The following is a 23,581-nucleotide window of genomic DNA, read 5'->3' on the forward strand; positions in this document are numbered from 1 at the left end:
AGCGTGACGTCAGTATAGTCATTGGTATGAAGCAAAGTTGCCAAGCCATATGCTTCAGTATTGTTTCCACCATTACAACAGTCACCCCCGCTTCACGAATATCGATTCTCATCCAATTGTTTTATTTTATTTGTTTATTTATCAGGTGCTCTTTTAGGTAAGTGTGACCTTAACTGTGTATTTTCTTTAACTGTTATACTTAATAGCATCACATAGTTTGACTTTGATAACTATCAGTTCTTATTTGGTCTTAGATTCGAATGAAATAAACCCATAATGAGTGAGAAAAAGCAAACAAATAATTTACATTTCTTTAGTAATAACAAAGATAATACAACTAATGATATTAGTAACAATAGTAATACTTCACTTAACTGTGAGCTGATCAATGAATCAGAGCCTCCACAGTCCTTGTCAGGCACCATTAGGAAGATCATTATTTTACAAATGTATTTATCTTTTTTAAAAAATTCATATTATTAGTCTGCGGGATTTAAAATGATGAATTTAATGGTCCATGAGGTCCGAAAGGATGGTGACCACTATTCTAAATTGTGTGTGATTTGGAAATAGTAAAAAACTATCACAAGCAAAACTGTAGATAGATGACATATAAAAAACAAAAAAACAACAAAAAAAAACGTTACAGCTTATCACTTTAACAATAAATCTAAATAATGTCTATTAAAATATTATTTTATCTATGGTATGTTTGGGAATACCCAAAATGTGCTACACTATAGTAGTTTATATTTGCACGTGTTGTCCTATATCTGTGTTGAGGGAATTTCAAAGAGTAGATAGAGAATGCGATAAAAGTGCAGGATCAACAAATACAATTCTAAACGGATAAGGAGGCCACATAACCAAGATTTTGCTGAATCGTGGACAGGAGTTAATAAAAATTTGGCGTTCACCCCAGAAAGTGTAACTGAGCTTAAAGTGCATTTGATTTTAATACATTTTCTTTTTTATATATAGTTACCTACTCACTGTAAAAAAGGCATGAGCTTGAGAAACTGAAAAAGAACCAAGAAAGCTGTGCAGGGTACCAGTGTCACTAAAAGGAACTAAAATCATTTAGTGAGAAACAAATATTTGTTATTTTTTAACTTTTTATTCTCTTATCTTCGGACAAAGATTTTTTATAATAAACCAAATTGTGTGAAAAATATATTACCATTTACTTTTTAATTCTTTCTGTTGAAAAACTTTTTTATATTTTATTTATAAAGGAGTACTATGAGAATATAAAAACTCATTTCCTAATTCACATCTTGCTATGCTGGGAGGAAAATATATTGTCCACCTTCTTTCACTTATAAGTTTTTAAAAGTTTGTTTTAATTTTACAAAGACCATGTGCATACCAGCATATTTTTAACTTAGTAGAGAAAGAAGTTTACGCATTATGGTACAAGACAAAAATAGAAAGATCCTTTCTATCCTATCTATCCGTCAAGATAGCAAACAATTACACCTAAAGATTTGAATGCCCTAATGTGATCTTGACTCACTACTTCTACGTAGTAAGAAGATATCCTCATACTGAACATCAATGCAGAGAAACAAACTTCAGGACTACAAGGTTATAAAAGTCTTATGAATAACTATCCATTATGATGATAAAATGTTATTCTTCTGTACAAATACAGTTAATTTCTTTGCATGCTCCCACTGACAAACTTCAATTTGATACAAGCGAAGGTGTTGAGGATGAACGTATGTCCCTCTTGAAGGAACTGAGACTCCTTGCTATAGATGTAGTTTTTACAGACATGTGTGAGAACAATTAAAGGTGGTTATTGTTCTGATTTATTCAGAAAAGGTGGTGGTATTTATACAAAGTGAAGAATTACAGAAAGGTAATTAAAAGGAAACAGTGATCTTTCAGGAATCCAGAGTCATTGATAGCCCCGAATAATGCATGTCTCTGATATACAGGCTCTCCTCTTATGCCCCAGTTTATTAGCCATTGTTTCCTATTTAAAAGTTGGTCATTGTCATTGTTGTTATTGTTTCCTATTTATACTTTGGCTATAGTTACACAAAAGAACTTTAATGATATTTACAGGACAATCACTCTTCACAATGCAGTCAGCTTTCCAGATATTTAAAAAATGGTGAACAATGGTCAATTGGTCACAAGCCTCCAGGAAGATTCCAGGAAATCAAATGGTGAGGAAAAAAATGATTTTGCTGGTATGAGCCAAAATCCTTGTATGTAGTATAAATTATGATTCCTTCCTATATAACAAAATATACATATCAAAAAGTCCACATCAAAGGATACATCGATTTTTGCCATTGTGGCCTCCTATTAGCAATTTTTTTACTCATTTTTTTTTTTTTATTGAAGTTTTTTTTTACATTGTTTGAAATATATCTAAATATACACTGAGCCTCTTGACAGCTTAAAGATTGGACTAGGCAATTCAAGCATTACTAAAGCTTTTAAGCAAATATTAACGCTAATGATTTTAGCTATTACTTTACATAGATGAGTATAAAATAAAAGTTTTTGACCTGAAAATGCCATTAGAGAAAGAATCTGTTAATACCTGATCAAACTAGCAGATGGCAGGGTCCTCATGTGAACAGTATAATAAACTCTTGCCATCATTAGCGTTTGTTACACACTTTACATGAGGACACAGTCGCATCTACTGGTGGCCCACTATAATGCACAAAATATCATAACCACTCAAAAGCACAAAATGCTTAACCCTTTAAAAAGGGGCAGAGTATAAACAGTCTGAGCCCATGTGATTATATTTCTCTCCTTTTTGAATAACTGTTTAAAAAATAACAAACCATGGATGTATTTAATCTGATTTATTTTATTGGCATTTCTATTGCATACTGTTTTAAATGCATTCATGGCCACATTTTGTGTCCTAGGTTTATTTATACTGGAGTCCAAGTATTTTCCTGTATTTTGTGGTAAAAATAAGTATCTAGGTATATACTTGGAACAAATGATATTTAGTTGCATACGGTATGTCTGTCCTTACAGCTTTAGGGTTTATAGTTTTTTATTTGTTATGGTAAAAAACTTATGTAGACATTACTGTCTCCAACACTATAATTTGGGCAACTTTTTATACTTTAATATACACTAATCAGATAAAACATTAAAGTCGTCGACAAGTAAAGTGAAAATTTTGTTACAATGGCACTTGCTAAAGGATGGGATACGTTATTTGTCAAGTGAACAGTCAGTTCTGATGTGTTTGAAGCAAGAAAACTAAGCAGGTATTAGGACCTCAGCAACTTTGACTAGGGCCAAATTATGATGGTCACACACACACAACATCTAAAAAATGACAAATATTGTGGGATGATTCCAGCATACAACAGTTAGCACCTATCAAAAGTGGTCTAAGGAAGGGCAACTGGTAACTAGATGATAGGATCAAAAGAGGGGGGGGAGTTTTTGAAAAGGCAGGACCTTAAACTTATGCTGATGAAACAATTCAAAGCAGAAGGGAGAGGCGTGGGTGTTTTTCAATCTTGTTTCCTTTAAACTATCCCCTTCTCAAAAAAACAAAACAAAAACAAAACATGGAAGAACCCAATACAAACATAGATTCATTCATACATACATTCAGGTGCAATCCTATACACACTTAAGTCATTTCACACCAATATACAAAATCGTTTGTGTATATATCGTTTGTGATTGTTTTTTTTTTCCCCTTAGGGTTTAAATCAATTTTGTTGTGGTGCAGGGACATTTATGTAATTTTAAACCAATTTTAATGTCTGCTTAATTTATAGTTTAATGTTTATCAAATAGGAACCCTCCAAAATTGAATATAAAACAATACAAATGTCATAACTACGTGAGTTTCAATTAAGCATTATTAAAAAAATAATACGGATTTAATTTCTCTGACATTGAAGGAACCTTTAATTTCTCAGAAGATAGAATACCTTGTAAATGTCACATCATTTTGCACAGCATGTCAGAATATACATTGTCGAGAATATACAAAGAAAAGATATTGTGAGTAAAGACAAAGACATTTAACTGAAAAAAAAGGAAAAATCTTTCTGAAAAATAGAGAACTGTGCAACTGGAATTTGTGAATTAACCAATTCAACCAATTCAAAAATTTTCAGTGTCTCACAAAAGTGTCTATCTTCTTGTAATGTTATGTTGCGTTACAACCTGGAGCTAAAATGGATTTTCAGGGGTAAGTACCATTAGCACTTCCAGCCACTGGGTTTTTCAACCGGCTCTTGAGAAAACTGCTCCAGCCCCTTCATGTTGGATGGAATGCAATGAGATACAACAATTTTCGTGTTATGCCACAGATTTGCAAATGGAAATCTCCAGCAAACTGAAACAGGTTTTCCTTATGACCTCCCCTGTAGTTTTATGTCTCTGCCAATGAAAGGTATGGCACCTGCCACCACCTTGCTTTACGGTGGTAATAGTGTTTTTAGGGGGAAGGCAAGTGCTGGGTTTGCACCAAACACAGCGTTTCTGATGATAGCCAAAAGGTCAATTTTAGTCATATCTCATGATAAAAACTTTTTCATATTTCTGAGGAGTTTAACACATACTGCATGGCAAACTCCTGGCATGGTTTGTGAATTTACAGATGTATTTTATGCATTGTAAATATATTATTAAATCCTACTTTTCTTTTCATCAGACATAAAAAACTTTTTAGGCCAACTTGTTTATTGTTACACGTCATATGTATGGTGTGTAGCCTATGGACCTTGAAATTCCCAAGCTATAGTTTCTAGTTTTGATGTGTTTTACCCACTCTTCTATAATTACTTGATTGTTCTTTCATATATGGATCCTGGAGGATGACTTGTTAGTTATCTGGCAACTCTGTTCCAGGAATCTTCTAGGACAGCTCTGAATTGGTATGAAACATTGGAGGCATATGCTTTGCTTGTTTCTGATTACTTTTTTCTAAAGACATAGGCAGCAGTGAGGAGGGATGCTGTTTAAAGTTTTCTGGAGGTCTTGTTTCCTGTCCTGTGGGTGCAGCCATCTTTACCATTACCCATTAGGCTGCATTACCAATGCCATCAATTACTTCAAATTCAAATTACAAAAATTCCTATTAGATGAACCTGAATTTACATCTTTACAAATGTCATTATAGTAATATTAACAACTACAAATGTGGCCATATCATAGATTAACCAATTATTCAGGTTTAAAATGTAAACCCTCCCCTGCAAAACCAAGCTTCTATTGGGGGGGAAAAATCACACTGTATTCCTTAGGGCAACATAATTGCTGACAATCACAAAGACTCCTCACAACACAGAAATTTAGCTTTAAAGCCTAACATGTGGAGAACAGTCACCATGGCAACTGCTTATGTCTGCCCAAGTCTCTAAAACATGCAAAGCCACATATTTGAATTATATTGTTAGAAGTTCTTACCTTGCCATTTTAATGCATATGTCTCTGTTTTTAGGAAAGGCTACATAAAATACCAAGCAATTTGTTGTGCAGCAACATAAGACAAAAAAGTAATCAGTGCAATCAATGAATGAATTTGATTACCCTTCACTCTAATGAAAAGACCCTGTCCTGTGCTTGGTATATAGTGAAGGCTGGCAAAGCAAGAATTGAATTAAACAAACATAAATAATAAAGGCATGTAAGACTGGAGTTATTTTTTCAAACATGTCATTTCTGCATATTTTGATAGTGACAACTCACTGACACTAATGCCCAAATTATAATTATTCTTGCATTTAACCTATTATATGGCATATACTCTTACAGGACAGTACTAGATTGTTGAATCCTCCGTGGGAAGAAAAATTAGAGAGTATTAAGAAAAAAGGGTTACATTTTTTTCTGATTTGGAGTAAGAGTAATTGAATTAAGGGTTTCCCATTCCTCGCTACTCTGGAATTTTTGGTATTGAGCCACCTCAAGGAATTTAGTAAAACATAAAATATATAGAAAGAGGTTTTAAGGTTTTTATTCATAAATATTTGTTATTTTCAAGATGAATCAAAAACATGCTTCCCATAACTTATAATGTCATTTTTACCTTGTTCCTGTTATTGATTCACAGGACCCAGGTGTATTCAAGCTAGACAGAAAAGTTTCTAAAGCATATAAATGAAAGCGTGAAACGTGCATAACGTGCAACGAGTTTACCGGTATTGTGGTGTTGAACAATCAAGTGAATTGACATACATATTGTGAAGTGTAGGGGTGTTTGGAGACTCAATTGCAGGTGTTGCTATAGTAGAGTATTATTGTGCAAGTACGCAGTACAGGAAATCGTGGGTTGTGCTATATTTTGAAAAGCATGTATCCTTTAAGGTGGGGATGAGGTGAATACATTTATTTTCATTCCTTAATAACATCAGGACAGGGCAAAACCCTTACTCATCTGGTACACAGGAAGGCACAGGACTTATACTAGCATGTATATCCAGTAGGGCTGGAGCTTTCAAGATGTGGGGTATTGCAGTAGCTTAAAGTTCTTTGTGAAACTGGAAAAGCGGTCTCCTTTGGCATTGTAGGTCAGCCGAGCGGGGCTGCTTTCGTCTTTAAAATGTTCTACACAGATGTTCTGTGACTGGTTTCATGCAAATGGGGGGTAAGGGAAAGAAAAAGCAAACTTTAGGGCACCAATGAGGAGTTATATATAAAAAAAAGTAACTTTATTTGAATACACAAAATAGTATTCAAGTGCATTTAGGTAAAATAACATAGAGATGTGTATGGAATATTCAATCTATTCACATAGTTCTATATAATTATTTGGGTTCTTTTAATATAAAGAATTGATGAATTGATTGAATATTCCATACACATCTATACGTTGTTTTGCCTAAATGCACTATCTTTATTATTATTTTTGTATACCAATAAAGTTACTATTGTTTTATTTATAACTCCTCATTGGTGCCCCAAAAAGCCCGCTTTTTCTTTCCCTTTCCCCCCATTTTCTAATATATAGTCTAACTATTGGATGATATAGGCTTTGGCACATAACACATTTGTAGGTTTAGTTTGATAAACTAAGGCAGGCATGTCCAAAGTCCAGCCTGCAGGCCAATTGTGGCCCGTGTTCAGGTTTTTACTGGCCCACAGCCTCTGTCTTAAAATTAATGATATGCGGTCCTACAGGACCCACACAGACCACACCCACTCTGATTCAAAGAAAGTACTCTGCACGGAGTCTGGTGTCAGTGGGAATTACACACACAGTGTGTTCCTGTCCTGTGGAGGATGAAGGTAGGTTGCCAAGCTTCTTTGCATGGTGATGTCCAAAGCTGCAGATGGACCTACACTATTGTCAGCCTGTCCTGAATGCTCCTTCTCTTAGCAGCAGCAATGCCGCAGTTGTTTTCATATCTCCTGCAAACCCCACTGGCACCTCAATGACAAAATGAAGGAGCAGACAGACAGGAACTCAGCATGTTACACCTTTATTTCTCGGATTGGAATGTACTTGAAAGATAATAACTAGAAATGGGTGTAAGTCAGGCATGTCCAAAGTCCCGGGAGCCAATTGCCGCCCCTATTTGAATTTTCACCGCAGCCTCAAAAAAACAATAATATGCGGCCCACAAGCACTTTTGACCATGGTATAAAATACTCATGTACAAAAAATCTATTTCATTTCATTAGAGTTGATCAGAGAGCATAATCAGCACGGGAGTCCCTATGTGTGCACAGGGAATCCCCTACGTCATTATAGTGGGCGTGTGCTTACTCCTACATGGAGATGGATGTGGCAAATGCACAGGTGAACATTGAGTGCTGCTCCATTTCAAGCCACTAGTTCTGATGAACTGATCTACACACTCTAGAAGCCCTTCACAGGCTTCCTTTAGTTCCCATTATGGTTGGGATATGGAATCATATGTTAACCCTCTAAGTGTGATTTTGAATCATATGTACAACATGTAAAGGACTGTTTTCGGTCCAATGTGGCAATATGGCAGACATGAAAAAACATCTGGGAGGTAGAACTGATGATGTAGATAAGGCAGCGGATGACCTGTGGGGTCAAATTGGGCAATATGCAGATGCCTTCAGAAGCTATGGATGGCCCTGTTGCATCCCAGTTTCTTACTATGGAATTCCTTGGATAAGGATTCTAGCTGCCTCCTATTAGGCCCTATGCAATGTACCAGATCTATCTGGCTTTATTGCAAAGATAAATATAGGCTTATGGCCTCAGCGTCATTACTAGCCACTTTTCTTTATAATCCTAAACTTCCAGATACTCTCCAAAGTCAGATAGCATTACCCTGGTGATCCAAGTGCCTCTTCCACTTTGGGCAGCTGGTCCACCCTTATTAACATTATGCCTTTTTTAAACACTCATGAAGGTGCAAGTAGGAACAGGTTCTTGGTAAGGTAATGCATGCAAGAGCTCATTTTGCACAATATATAGGAAAACACATATAAAATTCTTATGCATTGGTCCCTTACTCCAGATAAATTACATGCCATTTTTCTAGAAGTCAGTAATGCCTGCTGGAAATGCCAATCACATATTTTGGACATGCTCTTTTATAGTCCTCTATTGGAAAATGGTAAATGCTCCAATTAATGACTCGATGGAAACCTCCTTTCCCATCCCCATGTCGCTATCTGTTGGGTTTACCAATATTTACCGATAATAAATAATTCTCCTCCTCACTTAAACTTTTTGGATTATGTAGCCACCTCTAAATGCACTAGCAGACAATATGTAAATAGAAATAAAGAAAGAGGTTTGAGGCTCACTGCTTCATGTGAAAAGTTAATTATGTATTTTTACATATTTGATCAATACATGATTACAGTAAACAAATATAAGTATTTTACCTAGGTCCTGTTAACACTGCACAGGACTCAGGTGATTCATTCTATATAGGGTGCTTCTAAGCATACATAAATTTAAAAAAAGCGTATATTGTCGTATAAACTCTGTCATGTTTCGCCACAGTTAGACTTCCTCAGGGATGTGTTAGGGAATAAACTTTACGGTCAGTAATGAGAATCATATACAAAAGTGACATATGTGATTAGAACAAATGGGTAAAAATTTGGTGAAATCTCTGCTGCAGTTGTTGCAGGAGTAAATCATGATCTTATTCTATGTTTAAGATTCTGGTGGGATGTACACAGAAGAGAAATAATATCCCTTTTATCTGAAGATACATTCATCAATCAATATTGCATTGAAGGTGGGGACAGCACAATGCCTTCCAATTTCTTTTACAATGATTCTGGAGGCCAGGAACAGTTCAGCAGAGCATGTGAATACCTCACGACAGCTGAGGTAGTGAGCCTCAAACCTCTTACTTTATTACTATTTACATATTGTCTACCGATATACTAATTGTAAACTTAATGGGAAATTGGTATGCCATGTTTTCATTGCAGCCAAATGTCTTATTACCTGACACTGGAAATCGTGTCAATTGATGTAAAATGATAGGATGATATTGTGGACATTAAAGGAACACAATTCTAAAAGGTGTGCCTACCATTTTAAGAATAGCCACATTTAAACTGTCACACAGCAAACTGTGGGTACCTTTAAATCCCTGGTTTTCCTCTAGTTCCAATATTAAGCTGTCTGGGTTCTTTTTGCATGTAGCTGTTTTCTTCTGAGCTCTTCATTGTGTGACTGTATTTCTGGACATTTGCTTTTCATTCACAGATGGAACTCTGAACCAGTCAAAAAATGTTTACTGTTTACTTTCAATCGTCTTCCCTTTTTAATTCCACACTGATAATCTTTTTAACTTCCACCAAAAACTCAAAGTCCCAGGTCTTTTTATTTGTTTGACAAAAAGAGTGATAAAATGTTGGCGAATGCTCCACGGGGGGTCAATGGGCGAACAGAAACCTTTTTCTGATGATTGTTTAACCAAAGTTATTTTGAATTATGTATACGATCTTTCTGTACTCCAGTTTTCAGAAATAGACACAACTAGAGATGATCCAGGTTTCCATTGCTGACACATTTTTTGTCTCTGGTTTTAATACTTTTTAAGTTATCCGGCTATTAGAAGCATGCAATTTGGAAAAGTCAGGGTAAATTCAGAAATTGTCCTGAAGGTCAGTAACTCAAGAAACACTGGCAGCTTTAAAAGAGATATTAGGAGGAGCTGCCTTTCAATTCTCTCAGTTAAAGTTTACTTGGCCATATATATACCCCCTCCCATCGTGTGCTACTTCCCCCTCCTCCTAGATTGTAAGCTCTAAGGGCAGGGTCTTCTACTCTTTTCTGTGTCACTGTCTGTATCTGTCTGTCATTTGAAACCCCTATTTAATGTACAGCGCTGTATAATATGTTGGCGCTATATAAATCCTGTTTATTATTAATACCGTCCCTATTTCAGAGGCTCTGTAAACCCAGGTAAAGTAACCAAAGAAAGGTACAATCTCCATACAGTAACATATATTAACTTTTTGTATTATTTTATCTTGCATTTTATTGTGACAAGTTCACTACCTTGTAAACATGTTAATTTAAATGAAAGCCAAGACCTCTAATTTTAGATGAGAAAACAGCTATAAATGTTTGACTCAACTATAAAGCAATTAAGGCTCAGTTTCTGGGTGGAGTTTTATACCTCTCCTTGCTCCTCGTCCCTATTTAGAAATACAGGGGCAAATAGAATAAACTACCCTTATAAATTACAATTAAACTGAATGATGTGGCTGGTTGAAGACATGGGAGACAAACACTGGAACAGGGAGCATTAGGTATATCATTCGCCGACCCCCGGTTTAAATACAGGCTGGAATTTAAAGTACAATGTCAAATATCATAACAAGAAGCTTTTCATTTATTTGCATTTTTGTGTGTTGTATCTTACCTTTGCATAAACTGTAGTTTTAAGGAACCACTGCTTGAGATACTTTTGCTCCACCTTTGCTCCAGAGCGCCAAGAACAACCATTTTCATCCACCTGCTCATTGGCAAGCACGGTCATATCTACAGGATCCCAATTCACCAAGGCCTGTGATAACAAATGATCATCTACTGTAAAGGGATAAATCTGATCTCCTATAATTTTCTTATGAAGTTCTTTACAGAATGTAAACAATAAAAAATAAAGCTACCTACAGACATTCTATATAATGAGTGATTGTAATTGAACTCATCATATGATCCACAATGACTGAAGCTACAGTGTTCAAAGAAAACGTTTTAAAGCTTATTTTTAATGTTTGTTAGCACTATAGAAAAGCTTTAATCCAACAATCTTATACAATAGGTGTTGTATGTGCCTTAAAACATCATTTTGACACCTGGCATTGCCAAATGTGTATTTTTGCGAAGTAAAGACCTTCTTCAAAGGATAAGATTGTTTCTGTTTGCATAAATATCTTTTTAAGGTTTTTATTCATATGCTATTAGGAAATTAGGAAAATATCTGCTGTAATTCAATGTATAAAAAAGACAGAGATAGCTGGATTGGCAGCTGAGGAACATTGGTTTCTTGTATATACTGTATTTATGAACATCATTAGATCTTTTAAGGGACAGCATTTTTTTTGCATACTGATATTTTTTAAAAATATACTATATCAAAAGCCACAAGTGCTTTTCATTTTAAATAAAGTATAAAATGATTGAGACCCAAATCAGTTCCATTTGAAAGATTTTCCTTCCCTTCCTGTAGACACAACAGGTGAGAGAATGCAAACTCGGATAGCTGTCACTAAGCATCCTCATTTGAATATTTTTGTTATTTTTGTTTTAACTTTCTGTTCCTGTGGCAATGTTTAACAATGACAGCCCCATAGAAATGACATTAAAAGTACATTAAGTCGATAATCAGTATTTTAGATATCTGCATTGTACAATGTTCCTCTATAATTGTCATGATCATTTTAAACATCAAATTTCCCTTGAAAACATAGAAAGAATTAGACAAAAACTGCACATCAAAATTGCAAAAATAACTCCTTTAATTAACTGCAAAAAGAACACTTGAGCTGTGATGAGCAGCCAGGAACCAAATACAATAATAACAGCGAGAGGAACAAATGTTCTCTTGGGCTCATTTAATCGGAATGCAGGCTACTGGATGAAAATTGCTATGATTCATCTAGACTTTCCAAGTTGGCTAGTTCAGTTTCCTTTTTGGAAAACAGACAAATTCTACAGGGAAACGCTAAAAACAGTGTTGTCACATAGATAGCAAATGGAGGACAAAACTTTCTGAAGGAGGGAGATGACCAAGACTGTTAAAGAAGCTACCTAGTTAAATAATTAATACATATAAAATTAGCCTGCAATTATATTTATAATTTATACTGTTACGTTCTAGTTCATTTTTAGAATGAATACTGGGGCTACAAAGCCATTGGGGTTCTGTTAAACTTTTTACTGATCACACACAAGAAGGTACATGACACCAAAATAATAGGACTGCAATTTCTCAAGTCAAAGTTGGATCCTAGTTTGGGCCATTTTAGATACAAATAATTCATAAATAGTGAAAGAAAATATAACTAACTAGAATATATAGAGAGGACACAGACACTGCTAGAGCTGATCTGTACTACAATACAGTCTTTACAGCAGTCATGTAAGGTGGGATAATTAGCTATTGCTTAGAAGATTTTATTTAATAGAGCAGGCAGTGTGATATTAAATCCTGATCTCTCCTTTAAAATACAAAGTTGTCTTCCTTTAAAATGTCTTTGTTGGAAACTGTCTCTCTAACAGATCAGGGTCATAAATTTCCCCTTATCAGATATTTCTTGATCTGACAACCAACATCTTTCAAGACACATAAGGACAATGGCCCTGACACATTGAGCACTGCAGGGAGCCCAGTGACTCTGACTAATAACTTGGACTTTACACAGCAACCTAGACCAAGGCAAACCAACTCTACCTAAGTATTATTTCACAGATTTCCCTTTTAATTTTATGCTGTTGCTATAGTTCTGCTATCATTCTGCTATTGTTCTTAGATCAGTCCCTATTTTTCTATATTTGTTTATGCACTGTTTTTGTATGTTTTTACCTATTAAACACTATAAAAAGTGAAAGCTGCTATAAGTAGAAATAGTGTAAGTTGGTAACCTGAAATGCTACTATAAACATTGTGATTACTGAGACATCCCTGTCTGGAGTGGCAGCGGGTGACACTAATGAAGCAGAAGTAAGAGTGCGTGCTTCCGTCTAAGCACATGGTGGCAGTCTGCCTGTGATGGTGTGTTTGGCAAAGGTTACCAGAGTGGTTACCCCTGCCCCGTGACGGCCCCTCTTCAGCCTGCTGGTGCCTGGACTGTTGCTGAGCGTGCTGGAAAGTCTATGCGCAGGAGTGCGGGCTCAGAGGGCGTTCGTCACAGGCAGGTCCTACCACTTAACATTCGGGAAATAGTAAGTAAATAGAATATATATGTACGATTCAGTGCAACAACAGAAGGCAAGCCTTTTCAGAAATGTTTGATAAGGATTTTTGTATTGTACTGCAAATGCAACCCATTGAGTAGAGTAAACTTCAAATCTCTACACTGAATTGCAATAGACAACATAAGCATTACTGACCTCTTTCTGATATACAAGTCCGGCTTCATACATTTTGACAAACAGATATTGCGTCCATTTGTAATAATCTGCCGAACATGTTGTAACTTCCTATAAAGGGGAAAAAAATAAACACATTACCAATATACTAACTTTAACATTACCTAAACTAGAACCAAATGACAGATGTCTAAAAAGGAGATTGACAATACAACAGCTTAAGATTGTTCTTTGGTTATTCATTAAGAGGATGTGAATCTTTATTACCTTTACAAGATTTATAAGTATTGTGTACTTATCTGCCCCTGTGAATGTAAAGGGTGTAGTAGGTGGGGTCATTCAGGTTTATTCAAAGCCCAGAAAGTAACTTTTTATCCACACATTCTCTTCCTTCCCACACACCAGTGTATTATGTAAAGGCTTTTCCTAATACCCTTTAGACAAGCCCCCTTGTTTCTGTGTAAAACCAAGAAAGTAATTACTATAGAGAAAACAGAACACATGTCCAACAGGATGCCAGGGATGCATACATTTTATATCGTACTCAAGAAAGTAGCTCTGTCTGTCTGCAATCTTTGGCACCAGGCAATTTGGTTAGAAGGAGAAAGTGTTCTCACCATATTGCCGGATTTTTATATTTCCATGAATACAGAACATGTATTGAAAAATAAAACCACTGGGTATTTACCTACTATTGTTCTAATACAGCACGGTGGCTCAGGGGTTAGCACTCCGGCCTTTGCAGCTAGGTCCTAGGTTCAAATCCCAGCCAGGACACTATCTGCATGGAGTCTGCAGGTTCCCCCAGTGTCTGCATGGCTTTCCTCTCACATCCCAAAAACATGCAGTTAGGTTAATTGGCTTCCCCCTAAAATTGACCTTAGACTACATTAATGAAATATGACTATAGTAGGGACATTAGATTGTGAGCTCCTTTAAGGGACAGTTAGTGACACGACTATGGACTTTGTACAGCGCTGCATAATATGATGACGCTATATAAATACTGTGTAATAATAATCCTATTACCATAGCTTTTAGGTTAACACTTTCTATGAAGCATACTAATAGATGAATACTTACCGTATTTTTCGGACCATTAGACGCTCCGGACTATAAGACGCACCAGGTTTTCCGCACGGGAAAACAAGAAAAAAAAAATTCATTTGATTTCCCCTGAGATCCAGCGTGCGGCACTTGTGCCCGCCCATGAAGGCGGCGCCGATGGGGGAAAAAAAGTGCGTCTTATGGTCCGAAAAATACGGTATACACCCTGAATTTTATTTACCACACCGAGTGCTGTAGCTCTATTAATAGAATAGAACAAGTGTTGTATGGGAAACTCTCTTGTTGACAGAAATAGTGTTTAGGGACTCCAGTGTCATTCGGTATTCCAGCCTGTGACAACAAGTTTGAAGAATCAGCAAACACCTCACGAGTTTTGCTTCACCTTGAGCAGAACTGTGGAGACTGGGGAATGAAACAGATGGTGATGCTGGTGCTGTCAGATCACCTGTGAGCAAGGGAGCTGTGAAATGATGCTATGAAAAAGCTGCATGGGATTTCACAACTCCTTAAGGTGGACGCAACATGAAAGCAAAGACATGTCTAAAGAAATAAAATAAAATTAGAATACAAACCGAATGCCCAAACCCAATGGAAGTAATTAGTTATAATAAGGTGACCTACACACTAGATAATTGTTGCCTGAGTTAAATGATTGTGCTTATCTAGGAGAAAGATCTAGCGTTTGTACATAGGTCCCCTGATGTTGTTTAGTGATCTGAAGTAGAGGAGCACTAAACAACTGCTTGGGGCCAGCAACTTTCATTTCCTACAGAGGAGGATACAGCAGGGTGCCTCTTGCTCATCCTCCTTCCTCCGTTTTCCATAGAAATGAGCATGTACAGCAGTTGTTCATTCGAATGTCACTAGAAAGGATCACAAAGGGTTGTTTCCAGTTGAGGCGTATAAAGCTTAAAATTTACAGTGCTGCTACCAAAGACGAATGATCCATGTACTTTTAATTCTTGTTTTTTTGTGAACCATCTCTTACTACATAGTTTCTCCTTTTTAACTATTTCCCCACTGTACTGCTAGACTGCCATCCAATCATATGTGTGATTTATTGTGACTGAGTGTTGCTTCCACATACATTGCACAGGCACAGTTCACTGTTGCCCCTATCAGGAAATCTGTCCTAAAAATGCTGTGCAAGCACTGGGGTGAATGGATGTATATTGGAATACAATTTATACAGAATATGGCTGCAAAGGCTTCAAGAGATCATCATGCAAGATACAACAAAAGATAAAAAAAAAAAAAAAAGCAATTTATTTTATTTATTTTTTTTAAAGTAGCAACTGGTAACGCTAGACAGTACTTAGGCAAAATAAATGTCATTCAGTTAAGGTTTAATCAGGTCAATGCCACAATCTGTTCCGAAAAATATTTCTTCACAGTTGGGAACAAGAATTGAAGAGCAATTACAACTGGGCACACCTCTCCCTGCTGATCCTTGACAACTCGAGTTCTTTCGTAATTGAAACAGCACAGTGTCAGTCAGGTCTGAATTGTATCATATTGATTTTTGCTGCTTTAAAATAGCAAAGACTAAATAGAGAAGTTCTTAAGTTGTTAGAACAGTATCTAAATATATAGCACACTTGTTACTCTTTACCTACAGGTCAACTTTTTTTTTTTTAATATTCTTAAATTTGTTATTGCCGTCTGTGTCCCTACTAGGGAGGTTATTCTTTGTATTTGCCTTGGAGATAGAAAACAAAGGGAAATATGTTGTGCAGTGATTCACTGTGCTAGATCCGTAAATGAGGAACACAAAGAAAACTACTCTATTTCTAGCCGAGCAGCCAGTCTGCACAGCAATTGTTCAAAAAACTAAAGATGGTTTCCAGTGACAATTATTGAGCATTTATAATTTTAAAAAAAGGCTATTTTTCCTCAAAGATTTTCTCTTACTTGGATCTCCAGGTTAAAAAGTGAAGTGCAATATCCCCAAAAGGACACAGCCAAAAAGCTAACAATAGTTTAATTTTCTAAAAAGTTTGTTATAAAGTTAAATATATTTTACCTTTCCAAACTGACCTCCAGTAAATTGTAGATTGATGCACAATCATTTTATTCATTTGTATCTTATGATCAGTATATGACCTAGAGCTCTTAAAGTATAATGTTTTTTCCCCTTTTTTCCTAAGGTTATGTCTATAAAATCTAGCTTAGTTTGATCTTTCAACAGACTTGTAATATATTGCAATGTTACTGTCCTATGTGCTGAATTTTCTTCCATAGTTAGATATCAAAGATATAGAAGTGTTGTATTAGTAGCCTTGAAAGTTTGTAGCAAGCTTTTTATTCATTATTATCATACTCATACATCAAACAATGCCATTTGAAAAGCCTGTTAAAAAGAAATTCAATGTAATCTGAAGAGTGCAAGCTGTGACAGACATCCTATCTTTTGTTGTTATGTAGACCTCATCTTTTAAAAAGGTCCAACCTGCCTGCTGCAATTACAATCGTTATGCTGGAAACAACAGCTTGCAACACTGATTCTTATTTCACTGTCAAAGCTTGGACCAAAACATGCCCTTTATTGTGACACATTAAGAACCTTAGCACATTAAGTGGCACTAAAACAGAAGTACCAAAACATCTATCTGAATACTTAAAGATGGCAGTTCAAGACTCTGGTATTTGTAGGTCTCATTAGAATATTCATGAAATAAAAAAAATATAATTAGGAATATCCAATCTGAGATCTGCAACCTTAGATTTACAACATGCTGAATTTCACTAACCAACTCTGACCTAACAGTCTGCAATATACACACTGCAAATAATATATCCTACTGTGAAGCACTCTCCAATCCACTTTTTATCAGATGCCTCATGCATAACGGCGACAGCCTAATGGCATAAATTAGGCAAACAACTCTCCAATGATGCACAATGCTTGAAAAAATAGCCTGTTTAGCAATTTCAGAAACATCAGATTTTTGTATGAGAGATTTTGCACTTGTTGCTGTCTGCATTTTTGGCACATTAATAAAAACCTAAATGGACTTATTATTCAGGTATATAAATTTAAGACGTTGAACATAACTTGTATATTTAAAACCTATCTACCTCCCTCCTGCTCCTCGCTAACCTATCCAGAATGTTTTTTTCTTACCTACAGCAGGATATACCTACCTAAGTTTTGCATATCAGGACATTATCAAAATTATCTGGTCCTTAGCATGTTCTAGAATTACTTAAATCTAAATTCAGGGGCTCTGTTTATAAAACAAGAAATCTAGCATTGCATCAAACATTACCTGGTAGGAATCAATTAATGCCAATGAAACACACTGACTATGAAGATTCCCACAGGGGAATGTTTAAGAGAATGGGCCCGATTTAATAAAGCCCTCCAAGGCTGTAGAGGATTCACTTTCATCATTGAAGCTTGGTGATTCAGAAAACCTGGAATGGATCTGATCCAGGATTGAAAACCTTTGCTAACAAATAACAAATGGCAGATTGACCACAGAACATTCGTATTCCTAAAAGGTCCCTATTGATGTAAAGCCTTTGGAATGTGTCAGTAGGCAGTCACATGGACATCCATCACCTCCTGAGAGAAATCCAGGGACTGCAGTGTCACATGGCTACAGCTTTAGGTGACTAAAAGGGCATTTAGTTTTTTTAATGTGTTGAATGTTTCACCAGCAAAAAGGATTTAACATTTTATCTAAACCACTCTTGCTGTTTACACACCTCTACCATACTGAAGCATATCAATCTACAACGTCCTAGTTACTAGATCACCTCCCTGCAAGGTGATACAATTCACATATTTTTTTAATAAACTTACACTTTCCTCCCAAGCTCTTAGATTATTCAAATAACTATCTAGAGATGCACTATTAATCATTTCAAGCGAGTTAGGTATTGGGTATAATGTTTGTGAGTCAGGTATTATGAATTTAGTGAAGTTTCCTTATCACCTGTTGTTATTATCTCATCTAGTTTTATACATATATTTGCTTTTATAGATTTTGTGTTTATTGTGAGGTCTTAGGAACTTATTTTAGTATTTCTTTTATCAAACATGGAACACTGATGTTGACAAAGATTGCAGAGGGATCGGCAGCTTTCCGCTTGTAAAGGCAAGAGTATTTTTCTAAATGACAGTTCTGCTTTATTTCTTTTTGAAGAAATTAGAAAGTAAATTTCTCTTATTTTATCTATAAATGTTTGGGGACAATTGAAATCTATGCTGTGTGTTTAAGATGAATTATGTAGTGCAGTGGTCCCCAAACTTTTTGACAGCAGGACCCGGTAACATAGAATAGGATTTTGCCTTGACCCGGTCATGAATCTGTTTGTATATATAAACAGAACCCCTCTGAGGGATTCACTTCTGGAAATCATATTAGTTACAACATCCATTGCTTTTCCTAATGCTCATTGCATTCAGTCATCTTGATAACCACATTTGATAAATCCAATAATATTTATTCCATCATCCAATTTTCATTCCAAGTATAACATCTCAAACATTTTTTTCTTCCCAAACTTTATCATCCTTCATAATTTCACTTATGCTGATCATTTTATTATATAATACATTGAAATGTAAAATACAAAATTTCATTTCTTTCATCCCATGCATACTCTGTAAAGATGTACATTTGCATATGTATGTCAATTCTGATCTTCTAAGAATGGGAATATTCAAATCAGCTGTGTTTGACAATGGTTTTGTTGCTTATTTACAAATCTTCGGGGACACAATTCCATGTTCCAGGTTAGGCTGACAACCACTTTACATACATACTGATAACTGTATCTCTACTTGCCATGTGTGACAGCCAGAATCTCGACTGGCAGGCACATAATGTAATGTGAACACTTAACAGGAGAATTCCTTTGTACTGACAGTATGTTCCAGTCTGCAAGCTCCTGCGAGAATACAATAAGCGGGTTCTGCTTGGTATTACTGTCATATAAAGTAAATAGCAGAGACAGCATAGAGACACAATGGCATTGTATGAGTGACTCAAATGCTACCAATATCACGCTGCGCTTGAGGAATTGCTGGTTTGCAAGATGTAGTTCAGAAAATATGTATTTGTCCTACACACTTGCAGATTCATTGTAAGCAATGACATTCACAGAGGACAGCCATGACATTGTAAGCAAGACTGTTGCTTCACGAAGAGGTTTAAAAGGATGGAAAAAAAAAGTTATTTGACAGTTTAAATCTTTAACCCATAAAATCCAAGTTTCCTTGCACACACAAAAGCGTCCCACAGCCAGAAGCATCTGAAAGAAGGTGCCTCTAGGCTCCAACAGACAGGTAACATTTTAGCATTCCCAGTCTATCCAGGCCAGCTATGTCCTTCTTAGCTGTTTAATTGAGTCATCAGCTGGTAGTTACTGTGTAAGTAGTATATAATTGTGCGCCCATAATGTAACTTCCTATGCACTAAAAAATTTATATTAAACAATGATATCAGCTTTTCTAGATATTGTCTGGTAACAACAGAATATGTATTCATTTAATTACAATTTGAAAAAGGTGTTCACATTCCAAAAAAGACATTTAAATTAAAGTGGTCAGTATGGCCAGTTTAACTTTCTTATTTATATGGGTAATGACTATAGGCCCCCACAGCATCCAGATTTAGTTTCAATATAGAGAGATCGGTGAAATATTTAATTCCGATATTTAAAAGTAATTGTTTTCTATCAGTAACTACACTTGAATTAGTTGCTACCTTGCCCTGTCCTACTGTATAAACTTTAACGTTTTCAACTTAGGATGAGATTAGGTAAACTTAGTTTAATCATACAAAGAACAGATGTTCAATGGATACATTAGATTAGCCTGTCACACACAATTTCACAGATCTTGGAGATCTGCCATTTCCTTGACTGCATACCTGATCACAGCTACAATAAAGTGATACAGCTTCCTCACAGTTAACATACTCCATCTCTTTGAATTTTGTTAATGTTTTGTAATGTTATCAAGAAAAAAATACTGTAAATTTATCAAATATATTCAAGTACATAAAGATGGGGGATGCAATGGCACAGGCCCAGGAATCTGAATGCAACATACACTGCAGAGCACGTACAACATACAAAACATATAGAACACACACTATAAACAGTACAGAGCATAGGTTAACAATGCATGTGTAGAATTGAACACCTAAGGCTCTACTTATAAAACTAGGAATCTGACATTACCTCAAACATTCCCTGGTGGGAATAAATTACTGCCATTGAAACACATGAACCTGGAAGATTCCCACGAGGGAATGTATGAGGAACTGTCTGATTCCCTGTTTTATAAATAGAGTCCTTACAGTTCACATACAGCATACACAGCATGCATACAGGTATCTAGCATTGTACAACACTGACACTGAAATATAAACACCATAGGAATTACCATTAAAGGAGGGTTATTTAGTGAACACAAATACATTTAGAAAATGACCTGCTCAGGAGGACCAAACAACTAGTGTGCCAGTGACATTTTATAATTTGTTTAGTAATGCGGTAAGGAAATTCAGCTAGGAATGCCTAATCTACTACTTTAAGGTAATGACTAAAAACATATCAAATGGGACCTAGACATTATTTAATATTAGGGGCATGAATGCTAATTATTATGTCCAGATATTTTTAAACTTGTCCTGACAATACCTTCCTCTTCTTTTCTCGGTGCCATCAAAGGTCAGCACCTACTTCCTGCACAAATATAACATAATGAAGGCTTTTTCTCCAACATCTGACCAGAAGTACTAAATTGCTGAGCAGCAACATTTGGAAAGCGATTTCCAAGCATACTTAGTGCCAAATCAGCATATTTGTGATTTTTATCATCAATACTGGTTTAAAAGGTTGCAAACATTGATTTGATGTTTTTACATTGCATGACAGTCTGTGCAGCGAAAATGTAAAATGTGTGTGTAATAGTTCATAATATTCCAGTTAACCACAGTTTGTCACATTAAAAAAAGAAAACTATTGTGGTAATGTGTTAGACTGTTTTGAATAATCAAGTTTTTTTCTTAATGCCACTGTTCCAAATAAGTTCCAAAAAATACACCAATTCACTTACCCTATCCCAGCTAAATGACAGGCCTATTTTTTCCAGTTGTTGCCTCATGTGTTCAATATTACTGAAAGAGAAACATGGATAGGTTGGTTAAAGTCATATCTTTGTATAAATTACCAGATTTGTAATTTACTATTAGCAATATATAACAAAGTAAATGTAAAGTAAAAAAGGTCATTTATATATTTGTTCTATATGACAAATTCATAAAAGTCACTGTCTGGAGCCTGCAGCATCTTACAGAGTTCTCTTGGTCAAACCATATTACTTAAATTTTTTTTTTTGTGATCCTCTATGACATTTGTTCAGTTAGATATGAAGTATTCTTTACCTGAACTGGGATAGGCGTGTAAAAATTGGCTGGTGTTTTGGTTTTGGAGCAAAGGTCTACTAGATAGTAAGCTCTTTGAGTCCTCTTATCCGTCTGCATCACTGTTCATATCTGTCCATCACTTGCAACCCCTATTTAATGTACAGAGCTGCATAATATGTTGGCGCCATATATATATCTTGTTTATTAATAATATTAAAAAAATATTAAACTGCAATCTAAATACAGGTGCCAACCCTAGAAAACAATGCAACGACTCCTATTAATGCCCACATTGCTTCTCCACGCAGACTAGAAGAAACAAAATTAGAAGATATGCAAAATATCACAATGTAATCACAAATCAGTTAAAACTAAAACTGTACAAATGTAAACAGAAATAGTGTTCTCTGTCTGCAGAGTTCATCTAGACATCTACACAAACCTCCTACATACAAAGGCCTGAAAGATGTGTTTCTATTTTTAAACATTTACTAAAGAGATTTCAGTTTTCCATTCAGGACTTTTACAATGTGAAGGCTGAACTAAATGGCCAATTTTAACTGCTTGCCACAGAGCAATTAAAACACTTGTTACCTGTGCAACATGCTAAGTTCAATGTGGCGATTGTCAATAACTTCCTTTAGAAACTGAAGAATAATCTTTTAATCCCTAAGAAACAAACAAAATAAAAATACCCATGTAGTTTAGCTTGTCCTGGAAGAAATAATTAGGCAGCTCTTTCTGGCTTTAAACTAAAAATGCTTGCTGCTTAGCTTTAAAGCTAATCCAATGACTTCAATACTGTAAATCTTTGGCAGGTCAAGAGTTCTGACCTCAATTTGACTTCACGTTATTCAGAAAAAATATCTAATGCACAGCAATTTTCTCTCACTGTTATTTTGGATCGGTATAAACAACCATAACTACAATCAATACAAATATAATTTCCACTGTGAAATACGATAGATTTAAACATAAATGATTGAAAAATGAATGTAAAATTTAAATTGATTACTGCCCAATCCAAAGAAAATATCACATTGAGCCTGATATATTAAAGCTTTTCTAGACTGGTGAAAATCAACTATTCTGGGAGAACCTGGGTGATCACACAAACTTGGAATGGATTTCTTAAATCTATTGCTAATAGTTGGCAAAACTACTCCAGGTTTGCTGGATCACACTGGTTCTCTTAAGATAGTCTATCTTCATCCATCCTGGAGAGCTTTGATAAATCAGGCATATCTGATTGAAAAACTAATGTAAAAATTAATTAGATTACTGTCCAATCCATTAATATCACATTGGGACTAATTTAATAAAGCTCTCCAAGACTGGAGAGGATACACTTTCATCGGTGAACCTGGTTGATTCAGGAAACCTTTTGCTATTTGTTAGCAAATGTTTTCAATCCTGGCCCAGATCCATTCCAGGTTTGCTGGATCACCCAGCTTCCCTGATTAATGTGCATGTTCTCCAGCCTTGGAGAGCTTTAATAAATCTGGCTCAATGTGCCTGATCAGTTTTAGCTAGAGAAAGACAGACAACTACATTTTGCTAAAGGACTTTTGAAAACTCAGTATATATACAGTGAGGGAAAGAAGTATTTGATCCCCTGCAGATTTTG

The 23,581-nt window shown here is 35.6% G+C and overlaps 1 protein-coding gene across 2 annotated transcripts in view; it reads right to left on the reverse strand.

The window, feature by feature from the left end:
• Positions 1–23,581, reverse strand: part of LARS2 (leucyl-tRNA synthetase 2, mitochondrial) — a 100,485-nt gene that overhangs the window by 39,893 nt on the left and 37,011 nt on the right. For both annotated transcript variants that reach the window (XM_072412260.1, XM_072412261.1), the window contains exons 5-7: positions 21,645–21,705; positions 13,523–13,612; positions 10,830–10,973 (exon numbers count right to left, since the gene is read on the reverse strand). In XM_072412260.1, the coding sequence (XP_072268361.1) occupies positions 10,830–10,973; positions 13,523–13,612; positions 21,645–21,705 (295 nt within the window). The remainder of the gene's footprint in view (positions 1–10,829; positions 10,974–13,522; positions 13,613–21,644; positions 21,706–23,581) is intronic.

This window comes from Pyxicephalus adspersus, chromosome 5, assembly GCF_032062135.1.
Source record: "Pyxicephalus adspersus chromosome 5, UCB_Pads_2.0, whole genome shotgun sequence".
Taxonomy (NCBI): Eukaryota; Metazoa; Chordata; class Amphibia; order Anura; family Pyxicephalidae; genus Pyxicephalus; species Pyxicephalus adspersus.